The sequence below is a fragment of the Corvus hawaiiensis genome, chromosome 21 (genome assembly GCF_020740725.1).
Source record: "Corvus hawaiiensis isolate bCorHaw1 chromosome 21, bCorHaw1.pri.cur, whole genome shotgun sequence".
Lineage (NCBI taxonomy): Eukaryota > Metazoa > Chordata > Aves > Passeriformes > Corvidae > Corvus > Corvus hawaiiensis.
In genome coordinates, this window is record NC_063233.1 from 3960828 (window position 1) to 3973965 (window position 13138).

At 54.7% G+C, this 13138-nt stretch overlaps 1 protein-coding gene across 6 annotated transcripts in view; it reads left to right on the forward strand.

Annotated features, from left to right (window-relative positions):
- The window catches only part of RALGDS (ral guanine nucleotide dissociation stimulator), a 55880-nt gene that overhangs the window by 22282 nt on the left and 20460 nt on the right, over positions 1 to 13138 (forward strand). For 2 of the 6 annotated variants that reach the window (XM_048325387.1, XM_048325390.1), the window contains exon 1: positions 9093 to 9647. The exons of 2 other annotated variants lie outside the window; for them this stretch is intronic. In XM_048325387.1, the coding sequence (XP_048181344.1) occupies positions 9468 to 9647 (180 nt within the window). In that variant the 5' untranslated portion in view covers positions 9093 to 9467. Of the gene's footprint in view, positions 1 to 9092; positions 9648 to 12761; positions 12825 to 13138 lie in introns of those variants that run through there. 2 more of the 6 variants (XM_048325386.1, XM_048325391.1) reach the window with 2 other exon arrangements.

Below are 13138 nucleotides of genomic sequence, written 5' to 3' on the forward strand. Positions count from 1 at the left end.
AGATGAGAGGGCTTCCTCTCCTCTCCTGCCTGCCAGGAAAGCAGCACCCAAAACTCCCCCTTAATAACCCCTTTCTGCTCATCCTTCTCCCTTTAGGCTCCCGTGTGCACTGCTCTGAGAGTCAGGGGTTTTTCTTTCACCACAGTGCACCCCCAGCACTTCTCCTTCCCATACTGGAAACTGAGCGCAAGTTAGAGACTGCAACCAAGCGGGGAAGGAGGGGCAATGTGGTTTGTGGCGCCAGAGCCTGGGCTGGCCCAGCAGAGCAGCTGGGAGGCACTTCTGCGGGCTCTGGGGAGAAGAGCTGAGGGCAGGGGAAGCAGGATGGAAGAGCCGTTCCAGCCCTGTGAGATCTGGCAGTGTCGTGGTCGTGGGTCGGGGAGCCCCTGACCAGGGGGGTCCCGGCTGGGTAGCCCTGGAGCTGTCTGGAGGCAGGAAATGGAGACTAATCCCTCCCCACCCTGCTGTGTGCAGAGCAAGAGGGAATCAAAAGCAACTGAAAATCCCGGATTTCCCTTTCTGTTTGGCAGGGAGAGATTCGGGAAGCACAAGGGAGGAGACGGACGAGTTAAGTGTGTGCAGCTCCACCTTTCCCAGATTCGTCTGCACCCACAGCCCCTGGGGGGGAACTGTCCCTCCCAGCCCTCCCCAGTTATTTTGGGGTCAGTCGAAGACCTGGCTGCTGCTGACAGTCCAGCTGCTCACAGAATGGCCCCAGACTCCACCTGAGACCTGCAACACACTTCATTCCCAGGGACTCTTGAGTGCCAGCGGTGCCCAGCACTCCTGCCCTGGGAAGGAGCTTTGTAGGAGGTGACTCTCAGCCAGGGCTGGGGCAAGGAGGGGGAAAGGGAAGCTCCCCAGGGGTTTGGCTGTTGTGAAAGATGACTCAGTGCATGCCCTGGCTGGGTGGCACCGTCTGTGCCGCCATGTGTTACACGCCCACATGTCATGGAAACCCTGACACTGCTCCGTGTGGCACGAGTGGCATTGGGTAATGAACCATCGATACGGGTGCAGTGTTCACTGCTGAGGCTGAAAAAGTCACCCTGCAGTGGTGCTGGCAGCTCAGGAAGGGATGGATCAGGCCATGCTCTCTGTGCCATGGGAGGCAAAGACAGGAAAAGCTCCTCAGGGCCTCGCTGCTGCAGAAAGTCTGGATGAGACCCTCGGGGAGCAGCTTGTTCCACTCGCTGTCTGCTCCCTGACCCTCCTGCAAGAGCTCGGGTCGTGTTTCCTTGCTGTTTTCCCTGCAGTTAGGGGAGCCAGAAAGAACTTAAAGTCTAATTTCTTACCAAAATAAGGCTAATGCTGCACAGTGTCCCTCTGCCCGCGCCCTCTCTCCCCAGACAACTTCTGAACCCGCTGACCTGCATCACGCAGATCTGGCTGAGGGCTCGCGGATAATTAAGTCTATGCAGAGATGATGAAATGAGATGGTTGAGAGGAGGAAAAGAATCTTGTAAATGCCCCAAAACATCTGTAGCATGAGTTCATATATTATTAGACACCAGCAAATCCACGTGGGAGATGCTTCTTGCAAACACTTAACCACAAAAACATTTTCATTCTCGATTTGTACATTTTTAGGCACCGAAAACAGTCTCGAGACACAAAACCATAAGAAGTTTCAGTGCTCATGGGATAACCTTTTCATTTTAATAAAACCTGAAATTCTTCAGCATTCAATGTGATTCCCAGAGCCAAAGCTTGAAGGAAAAACAACATAAATCATGGACTCGAAGGTAAAACATTGGGAGGGTCAGCAGCAGTGTGGCCGGACTCAGCCATGGTGTGACTTGGTGGCACTGCATGAGTTTGTTGATATTTGTGCCACTGTAACTGAGGGACAAACCTGGCCCTCGGCCACTGGCATACAATATTGTTTGGAAGAGCACTGCTCCTCCACGCCAAAACCCCCACAACAAAAAGAGATCTGCTGGCCACGGAGAGAGGCCCTGGAATAACTTCCCCCTCTCAAACAATGCGGAGCGGAAACCTTTTAAAGTGGTAATTACCACAGGGAAAATAATTTTTTTTAAACATCCTTTGTCTGAGCACCTAACAATACCTGGGAATACTAAAAGACTTTTCCAATTCTTAATTGACTTTTCAGCCACATCACTGTTTGTTTCATCTCTGCAACAGCTGGCTCAGAGCTGGGCAGTGAAACTTTCCCTTTCCAGCTCTTGCCAGCCCCTTTTCCTGACTCTCACGTGGCCAACACCAGTAAGTGTGTGCTCAGGCTGCTACAGCAGAATGTTTTCATGTCCACTCACTGCGTCCCTGCCCAGCCCGTGGTGAATTTGGCCCAAATGACTTGGCAGGGGCCGCGCAGTGTCAGCACCGGGGCGCGCTGGCTGCTGGTCCAGCTGCCAGACGTCTCTCCTGCTGCTGCTCCTCCTGCAGCTCCTCTCCCTTATCCCTGCGGCTGTTCTGGGCCCTCTGGCTCCTCTCTTGGCTGCTCGCTTTCAATCACATCAGCTCTTCACTCTGCTGGAGCCTGGCTCCAAGGTTTCACTCCTCACTTCAGATCAAGTCAGCTTTCCTGCAGCTTCCCGACGCGTCTGGGTTTTGATTTATGCTTTCCCTGACGTTTGTGCGGTCAAAGGAGATACAGGACCTTTGCTGGAACATCCTCTTCACATCCCCTCTTAAGGAGCTTTGTTCCTGTTTAACTGGGTTTCTTATTTTCAGTAACCTCAGTTCTTTATTGGTGTTACTAACGCTCTGTGTGTGGAACACCTTGCTGTTGCTTCGCGTATTCCCATGATCTGGCATGTAAATTGTTCCACTTTATTCCTGCACTGGGGTAACTCTTTGTACTACGTGTAAATCTGTTTTATTTGCCTACCTGTAGCTCTTCAGATGAGTTCAGCACCTTGCAGCCTGTTTGGCTCCATTTTTAAGCTGGCCTTTGGATATAATTTAATCTTGTGCAAGGTATCAACTCCATGTGCTTCTTCCCTGTGCCTGTGCTGTGGCATCACTTTTCTCTTGGACTTCTCAGCAGCTCCATGGCATCATTCCCTCCCCTCTACGTGTGTCCAGGCACGTCCTTCCAGCAACAGGGGAATGAATGGTGCTGTTCAGGTTCAAGGAGCTGAGTCTGAGCGCGCCGGGGTGGTGACACAGACGCCAACCTGCATTGCTGTCCCCAGGGAGAACGAGCAGTGTGGGGTCAGAGCACGTCCCCAGGTGCTCGGTGATGCCCTGCATGTGCTGTCACCTGGGCAGAGGGCAGGGGGGAGCCTCTCCTGGCCTTCCCTAGCCCAGGAGAGAGCCAGTGGGAATAAAGCTGGAATAAAGCTGCCCTCCTGCTCTCCTGGCTGGAGCGTGGGATGTGCAGGCTGGTCCCAGTTCCCTGTCCGTGTGTCTGGCACGGGTGAGGTGGGTGTACCTGTTCCCTGCAGCAGCACAGCCCACCTGCACCAGCCAGGAGATTGGGCTGGGATGGGAGCTGAGGAGGAGGAAAAGCCTCTCTGCCAAGCAAAGTTTCTCTGTTATCCACTGGGATTTCTCCATGGATCGGTTGCCAGAGCCTCTCATTTCTGGGATTCTCCTTTTACACGATTCAGCTGAACGTGTCATTCTGGCTGGTTGTTGTCAGTGGAAAATTGTACTGCCTGCCCTTGGACGTGTTTTTGAAAGGTGAGCAGAGCCAGAGCTTTGCTCTGTTCTGGATCCACCCAGGTGGTGGATGTGTGTTTTCAATATAAAATGAAATCTCACTCTTTCATTTAACTTTTCTGGTAGATGAGAAGGGCCGGCTTGATTTCAGAAATGAGTTTCCCTGATCTTCAGGGGCTACACCTATTCCCACCTTTCCTGGAAATTTTTGTGGCTCCATAACCTTTCCCCTCTTTTCCACCAGTGGTTTTCCTTTCCCTGGCTGTTCCGCAGAGAACCAATGCAAGCAAGGATGGAAATTACAATAACGGAGCACCTGGGAGGCTTGAACTCGCCACACACTGATTGCTAAGCAACACGGAGAAATGTTTTTCCTGTTTTCCTTTTGGTTGCAAGCACCTTAGGTGGTATTTGTTAAAAGAGCTGACTGAAACATTCTGGCAGAAAAGGTGATAGGGAGATAAAAGCTGCCTCTAAAGACAAACAGCTCGAGAAATAATAGTCCTTACCAGAGGAGCTCTGGTGTGTCTGCAGCGTGTCAGGCTGCAGCAGCTTAATGCCTGCTGAACTCTGCGCTCCGGGGAGCGCCTGGCTGGCGTGGAGAGCCACGTGGGAGAAGGGAAAACGCTGCAGCTTGGAGCTTTCTCCCGGTGTGGGGATGGTCCCTAACAAAACTCACTGGTGTCTTGTGATCCTCCCGAAACAGCGAGCTCTGGGTGGGCCTTGGTCCCTGCCTCCCCCTGCCAGCAGTGCCCTGCAAAACGCTGTGAGGTCTCTTGGTGCTTTTCACACCTTGGGCCCTGCTGTCTTCGGCTTTCGGGCACATTTGAATATTACCAGCTGTATCTTGCCTCTTATTTTACTGAGTATTTTCTTCTTTGCTGAGAAGGAATCCAGGTGCCTGCCCAAAGTGTGCTGTGGTCACTTCTTTCTGAGAAAATGGCTTCATGTCCCCCCACCCCACGTGTTGTTCTTGTTCTGATGGGCTTTCAGAGGTCAGAAAGCTTGGAAAACACAGATTTGTGTTGTCACTTGCTTTGGACAAGGGCCTGGAGTGACAGAAAAGGGGAAGTGGCTTTAAAACGACAGAGGGTAGATTTAGATTAGAGATTTGGAAGAATTCCCTGTGAGGGTGGGGAGGCCCTGGCACAGGGTGCCCAGAGCAGCTGTGGCTGCCCCATCCCTGGAAGTTTCCAAGGCCAGGCTGGACAGGGCTTGGAGCCACCTGGGACAGTGGGAGGTGTCCCTGCCCGTGGCAGGGGGGTGGAACAGGATGATCTTTAAGGTCCCTTTGAACCCAAACCTGCTGGAATCCAAAAAACCTGTTGGAACCCAACCCAAAAAAGTTCTGTGATTCTACTATGGCCAAGGGGATGGTGTAAGGAGTAGGATGGAGGAGAAATATTCCTGCAAACTCTTGAGTCTCCAAGGCCTGTGGAATAATTGCGTTGCCATTGCTGAGCTCCAGGAGCTGCAGCCTCCACAGGAGATGCCGTAGCCCAGCTGTGCACAGGGGCTGCAGGAAATGAAACACAGAATAGCTGGATGGAGACTTTTAGATCCTGATTGCCCAGGGATTTGCTGTGCTTCCTCTACTAGGAACTGACAGAAATTAGGGGCTTGCCTGGCTGTGTTAATGCTCGGTGTGGAGGAGAGCTGTGCTCCCGAATTAACCCGGCTCCGGATCGGTGGCTGCTCGTGGGGAGCTGTGGGGAGCAGAGGTTGCTGGAGAGCCCGAGCCAGCCTTCCTCCGTGCGAGCACCAAGAGTTCACAGTGCCTGATCTGTCAGGAAATGGCCCCGAAAAAGGCCCAAAACCTGGAGGCAGAGTGATCCAGCTGCCCTGGATCTGAAATACTCAGCAGAGAATCTCCTAAAATCCATGCCTGCTGTAAGCTGTGGCAAGTGGTGGGTGGCTCTCACCTAAAATCTGGTTAAATCAGGGCATTGATCATGCTGCAAGAGAGAGCTGGGTCTGTGAGGGCTGGCTGAGATCAGTTGGCCCCCAAATTTGGGGAGCAGTTGCTGCAATCTGACATCTCTGTCCAGATTGTATGAACGGAGCAGTGACATCGTTTTCCCTTCTTGCACAAGCTTTTCCCCTCGTCCTGAAGTGGAAGAGATAGTACTGGTTGTTTATCATTGTACTATTATTATTATTATTATTATTATTATTATTATTATTATTTAGTATAAAATTCCAGCTGAGCCTGGGCAGTGAAAATGGAAGTCTTTTCCAATTAAAATTAGAATGCCCAAAGAGTTTTGATCTAGCTCGTAATGCCTAACCTTTAGTTATTAATTCTTGTAAATACAGAGCACTTTTCCTCTAAAACACCTTAAAAACAGCAAGAAAAAGGGCTTCCCCAGCTGCACAATAGAAGGAAGTGCTATGGGCTCCATGTTAGAGCCCGACACGGACGCGCCTTGTGAGCTGGTGCCAGAGCTTGGGACAGAGGCCGGATAATGTTGCAACTCCCACATAAAGCAGGCCAGTTCCCCTCAGAGGCTGCTGGTTTGGCTCCTTGGTTCCCTCGCTGGTCCAACAGCGAAAGCTGGAGGTGTGTGATGCTCCAGAGGGGCTCAGCTAGAGGTAGTGAGGGTGATTCCTGGCTTCTCTGCTCGGGGCTGAGATCAGCTGCTTGCAGCTCTTGGCATCGGTCCTGCTGTAGTTTCACTGAGGCTCAAAGGGAATACGGGTTTGTCCGGGCGGTGGCAGTGCCCTGGGGGCGGTGGCAGGAGCGCTGGGGTGTTCGCAGGCAGCTGATGCCACGCAGGAGCAACCCCTGTGGAAGTGTTTGTGAGCCATGCTTTGGGGTGGGCAGCCCTGCTTGATAGAAAAAAACCCCACAGCAACACTGAGCACAGGAACTGGGTCACTGTGAGTTTTGCCCTGTAGGAAACACGCTGGAAAGCCCTGCTCAGCAGCAGAGCAGGGAGATGAAAGCAAAGGAGGGCTGGAGGATGGAGCTGAGGGAATTCTCAGACACCACAAGCCTAGATGTGCCAGGGAGAGACTACTCAGGGTCCAGGCTGAGCCCAGTTATTAACTGAGGTCTGAATCTGCAGGTCCTGAAGGTCCTGACCATAACAGATGGACCCAAATTGATTCCAAAACCAGAAACTGGCTTAGAGTTTCCAAAAGCCTCCCTGTGTTACCCTCTCCACGTTATTGACCATGCAGGAGACTGCGGCAGAGGAGCAGAGCTGCTCTGCTGTTGGCCATGTGGGTTTGTATTTATCCAGCCAAGAGCTGATTTCAGAGCAGTGGAAGGACACAAACTGATGGATTTCTCGCAGCACCCAATTCCTGGGCCTGCCAGAGTCGATGGGACATTTACAGATGACATCAAAAAGCTCAGTGTGTTGTGAAAAGTTTTTCGCTGGGTTTGCCAAGTGCAAATTGATAGTGTATTTTTTTAATGAGTCACTCAAGCATTGATCGTTTTCTTAAATCCCTGAAGTCACGTGCATGTCAATTAATTGCATTTTGCAACAATTTCTAGACCTTCAAGTGTGCCGGGGGGAACCTGAGGGTATGATCCTGCCTATTCCCGTTCAGCTGTGGGCTTAGAGGCAAATAAGAAGCCCTGAGAAGTTATTTGTTTTGAATCTCATGATTTTGAAGAGCCTTGCCCCTGACGGCTGAGTGTTTGGGGTTAGCTACACAGAGCAAACATCCTGAACTTGGGCTCCTGACCCTGCTTTGAGTGTTTTGCTTTTCAGACCCAGAAGGTTCCCAAGAGAGGAGAAAGGAAACTGACTGGCTATTTTTAAACCCTTGCAGTTGCCTTCCTGCCTTATATTATTTATTATCCATTATCAGAAGTGTTTTTCCCCTGAAACCATCTTTAGTGGTCAACCGAGGGACGGTGAAAATTGCCCATCAAACAGAGCTGCATCTTTCTGCAGAGGTCAGACGAAGCTGGAGGCTCTGGGAGGGCTTTGCCAGCTGAAAATGAGTGGTGCCGTTGCTTGTTGTGTGCACTCGAGCGGTGCCAAGCGATTCCAGGGGTGGGCTGTGATTACTCTGCCCTAAGACTCAAACATGAAGCAAAGCAGAGCCTCCCTCCCAAAGACTTCACAGCACAGAGAGGCAACACTGATTTCTGCTGGAAAACCTGTCCCTGGCTCTGATTTTGGCATGTCCTGAGCCAAGTGATGCACGCCACTGAGTTTCACAGCACATCTTGCAGTGTCATGTGGTTCCTTCATGACTTGTCAGTGGGGCTGGTGACAGCTCTGCACGGAGCATCACCGCATCCTTCTGCAGTGGAGAGAGCTCCTGGTGCTGCAGGGTGACCTGGGCAGGGGTCAGGGCTGGATCCCTGTGCCTGGGCAGGATCAAAATGTGTATTGCCCCCAGAGGTGTGGGGCTGCCATGGGCAGTGCAAGGCCATGCTGCTGGGCTGGGTCCCCTTTCCCAGGGTGTCCAGGAAGTCCCCTTTGACCTCTTTGGCTCCAGATAAAGCAGGACAATAGCCCACATTGTCCTGGCTCATCCTTCTGCCTGGTAAACTTTCCAGTTTGAAGCCTATCACAGCCTGGCAGCTTTGTTAATCCCTTCCTGCCTGGGCAGGAGCTGCTGGTGCCCTGGGCAGAGCTGGACGTGTGAGCCTTGGCTCCACGTCCTCACTGGAAATAAAGCTGTGGGGCTGGAAGGCCCTGGGAGGATGGTGTTATTTCAGCTGCAGAGGGAGCTGAGGCATGAAAGTCCAGGTTTTGGTGGTGTCAGCAGCAACTGCCCGGAGCCTGTGATGCAGTTTCTCAGCAGTGTGTGAGGAGGGAAGGGGAAGAGCAGGGGAGGGCTGGAGCATGCTGTGCTCAGCGCAGGGGGCTGATGAATGGCAAACAGTTTTGCCCGTTTCTCTCTGCCTCTGAAAACAAAATTATCTTGCAGGGGTTCTCTAAAGTGGGATCTGCAGCCCCGCTATCCCCCAGGCTCATTTTGCTTTCCAGAGTCCCTGCTGGGCCGAGAGCAGATGCCCTGGTCGCCAATCCCCCCTTTGCCTATGCACGGGGGGCCTGGCACTGACTCACTGTGGGTCACATCACCTCCCAGGGGACACTGCCTGCTGCCCCCGCAGCGCCGTGACCGTGTCACGCCATAAAGCCCAGCTGCGGCCAGCGAGGGGCTGGGCAGTGTCCTGAGCACTGCTGGTGGGGGCTGAGCTCATGGGCTGAGATAATGCTCAGATGAAAACAAGTGCTGATGATACTCGCAGTTAACACTTTTTCTTTGGCTAGCGATGTGTGAGCCCCAGGTGCTTCGTGAGCACCTGGTGACACAAAGATCCTCTCCCAGAGCCCTTGTCACCGGTGTGACTTTGCTCCCTCCCACCAACGGTGACACCCCGGTGTTTCCCCCGCCCAGCTGGGGCTCCGGCCACCCCCGCCCGCCCCACCCCGCAACCCCCCGAGCATCCTCCTCCTGCCCGCCGCCCCTTTTTGTGGCCTCGGGGCTTTTCACGCCTCCCGTGTCCCCGTCCCCCCCTCCCCGAGGGGGCCGAGCCGCGCCGGGCCGGCCCCCGGGGGCGGGCGGAGGCTGCGGGAGGAAATCCAGTGCCTGGTTTACAGCCTCGCCGGCTCCGTCCCGGCCCCGCCGTGACATCAGGCCGCTCTTTCTGCGCGGGGGCGGCTGCGGGCTCCCAGTGCCTGCCCCGCTGCTGCGGGCGCTCCCGCACCGCTCCGCACCGCTCCGCACCGCTCCGCCGCGGCTCTCCCGGCGCGCTGCCCCCGGGCATCCCCTCCACGTCCCCGCTGCGGCTCCCCGGGCAGCCGGGGGGGCTGGCGGGGCCGGCGGCGGGTTGCGGGGCCGGGGATGCGGCGGCCCCGCCGATGGTGAGCCGCCGCCGGGCCCCGCCGCACCATGTCCCCGCCGGCCCCGAGAGGATGTTCGAGGGCTGCCGGCGGGCGCGGAGCCTCTGGGGCGGCGTCAGGCTGGAGGTGGCCGGCGAGAGCAGCCCCGTGGTGCTGCACAGCTTCACGCAGCTCGACCCCGACCTGCCGCCGCTGGAGGTGAGTGCGCGGTGCGGGGGATGCGGCGCCGCTGCTGCGCGGGGTTTGGGGGCGGCTGAGCGCGGGGCGGGCCCCGGTGCGCACCCCTGGCTGGTTTGGGGGGCTCTGCCTTGCTGGCAGCGTGGGTAGGGCTGGCCCGGAGTTTGTGGGCAGGTTGCTAACCCGCGGAGCGTTTCGCGGAATTCTGGTACGTAGAATCACAGAGTGGTTTCGGTTCGAAGGGACCGCAGAGCTCATCTTTCCGCACCCTCTGCCACGAGCCTTCCACTGTCCCAGGTTGCTCCAAGCACCGTCCAGCCTGGCCTGGAACGCTTCCAGGGATGGGGCAGCCACAGCTTCTCTGGGCAACCTGTGGCAGGGCCTCACCACCCTCACAGAGAAGAATTTCTTCCAAATATCTAATCTAAATCTACCCTCCTTCAGCTTAAAGCCGTTTCCCATTGTCCTATCACTCCATGCCCTTGCAAAAGTCCCTCTCCAGCCTTCTTGTAGGCCCCCTTTGGTACTTTAGGTGTTTCATTTTATTGAATAAATGGGTACCCCTGCTTGGCTTTTTTTGCTGGGAGTTCCTGTACCCCGGGGACTGGCAGGCAGCTGCCAGGCTCTGTTGGGAGAAACCAGATGCTCTCCCTCCAGGCACCCAGGGAAAGGGGCAGGTTGTTAAAACTTCAGGCTTTTAATATTTCATTTGAGACTTTGGCTGCAGGAGGCTGGAGTCTGCTCAGATCTGAGCTGCTCGCAAAGGCTTCAGGCTTGTCCAAACCACAAAAGTGTCGTCTGGGAAGGTTACGGGCATTGGGAGGACTTTCCTGGAGGATACAAAATATTTGTGCTTGTTTGGATTCCACCTCGGGTGGTTCGAAGTCAGGCTGGTCCCAGCGAGGCCCGAGCGCTTTGTTGATGGCAGTTGCATGTGGAGGCACCCGAAATAATCTGAGTCAGAGCTGGGCCTTTTATCTTAGTAATGGGTGATCGTCATCGGTGTGGTGGGAGTGTCACTGATTGGGAGCAAACGGTGTGTCAGGAGAAGCTTAGCGGGAGGAAGGTTTTGCTGTTCAGAAGTCGCAGCCCTGGCGGTGCAGGGGTTAACACCAGCGAGGGTCAGCAAGTCTGGCTTTGCTGGGATTTAGAGCCAGCTGCAGATGTGCTGCTCTGGATGCTTCCCGCTGGAACGGCGGCGGTGGAGGGGGGGGAATCACCACTAAAGCCTCTTTAGTTACTGTGCAGATATCCGCTGAGGGCAGCCAGTGCTTCGGGGAGGGCAATGGCTCCTTCTCCCAGTGCCAAACGATCAGCCCCACAACCTGTGATGGAAAGTCTTGGTCAGCCACGGACAGGAAGGGATGAGCTCAGGCTCCGGCTGTACCGGTCCACCTCTGGCCTGGTGGCAGCGGCTCATCAGCCCTGCAGAGTTCATGAAAGCTCCATCCAGCTTGTTTTCCCCCTTCTCCCCTCCCTGCTCCTCTCTCCTGGGGGTGGGCGTACTGACAGGGTTTGGAGTACATCATCTGGTTCGTGTTATGCCTGGCAGGAAGTCCAGCCTCGCCGGCCCGCGGCGCTCCAGGAGGCTGAGGGGCCGCGCTTTTGGCAGGGAGAGCAAGAGCAGGGGGAGGAGAAGAGGGGGTGATGCAGCGTGTGCGCCTCTCATCCCAGGGGAGAGCCTGCCTGGCACGTGTGAGCCCCGATGTACCCCGGCTGGAGGCGGCTCCGGAGTTCAGGAGAGGCTTTGCAGCATCTGGGGCGATGCGGCTGCGAGGGAAAAGTGGCGGGGCTGAGGGAGGCTTTGCGTGGCCCCCGCTGGCACTGAGCAAAGCTCTGCTCACCTGAGCGTGGCACGGGCACAGCTGCCAGCCAGAGCTCCTCCCGAGCTGTCTTTGCCCACGTTTCTGTGCTGGGCTGTACGTGGGTCTGTGCTGTGGAACGGTCAGAGCACTGCCCCAAGCATCCGCTCGCTTGAGCTTTCCTCCCAGTCCTGAACAGATAAATTCCTCCTTTTTTTTTCCCATTTGCAAGTGATGGCGAGAAAATGGGCATCCCAGAGGGGTGCATGGTGACCCATGGCCTCCCGAGCAGCACGGGGTGTTCAGTGCACGACTGGGGAAAGGAAAAAATGTGTCACTGTTGTGACAACTGTGGTGGCCTGGTGGGGTTGTAATCCTCAGGCAGAGTTGTAGATGCACACTGAGAGGAGAAGGCAGATTATTTGAATAAGAACCCCCAGAGACCATCAGTGTTTTGCTGAGCCTCAGTGACAGTCCCCAGGTCCATGGTGGGACCTCTGTCACCTCTGCCAAAGGGAGCTGTGCTGGGTTTTGGCAGAGCTGTGGCAGCTCGTGGGAGGATAGTCTGGTCCCACAGGGAATAGAGGAGCCCTGGAAAGCTGCTGGGCAGGCTGCAGGGAATGTGGCTCACTCTCTGGTCCTCACTCAGCCCCCAGGGATGGCAGCAGGGAAGACTTTGCCTGTATCCCACAGCAACGGTATCGATCACCAGGCATCACTCGGAGGCCTCCTGGCCGTGTGAGCCAAGTGTTCTCACCGTGATTTTAACCACAGGGGATGGAAAATTTAAACTGACTGTCTCAAGTGGGGGATTGACAGAGCAGCTTTGCAGACCTTTTGCTTTGACCTTTTCGGTTCCAATCCATTCCATATCAGCAGTGAGTGTCAATCCTTCCAGTCCAGCAGGAGCCACAGAGTGAATTTTGTGGCCCTCCTGGTCCTGCTGGCCAGGAATGGCCTAAAACACCACTGCAGATGACACAGACTGAAACTTTCATGAAGCTGATGTTGCTGAACCTCTGACAAGGCTGGGCCGACGCTTATAAAAAAAGCCCATGTCCTTGCTATTCTGGCTCTGTTTGTTTTCTGAACAATTAGGAGATTTTCAGTTGCTAAATGCATCCTTGAAAACTTGAATTGCTCAGTCCAGACGCCGTGGAGGTCAGTGCTTGTTCTTTACAGCTGGGAGGGAGGGGCAAAGACATCTCTTAAAAGCCATTTTCTTTTCACTTCCCATGGTGCCTTTGGAATAAGATCCTTTTCTCCCAGCCTGTTCTCCTCCCCCAGGCACAACCTGATATGTCCCTTGCAATTTGCCAGATGAACATCATCTGTTGGTATTTCTTGGATGAGGACCTACCTTCTGGCTCCCTTCCAGAGAGCTTTGGAGCCGCTGGTGAGGCCTGGAGCAGACTGGGATGCTGATTGCTGGTGGCTGATGCAGGGTGGGAATAACAGAGATGGGAGGGATTTTTTTAATTATCATTTGATATGGTTAGAGAGCAGTTGGGGAGAAGCTTCTAAATGTGCTTGTGTAATAATTGTTTTACTCAGAGGCTGCTGTGCCATGTTTCCATAGGGGTGGGGATCCCCATACCGGGATCTTGCTGAGGTTTTAGTGGATTTAGTACCAGACTGGCAGCCCTGGAAACTGAAATCTTTGTTCACAGGCTGAACAGGCAAACCACCCCCCAGGCCACCCCTGTGCTT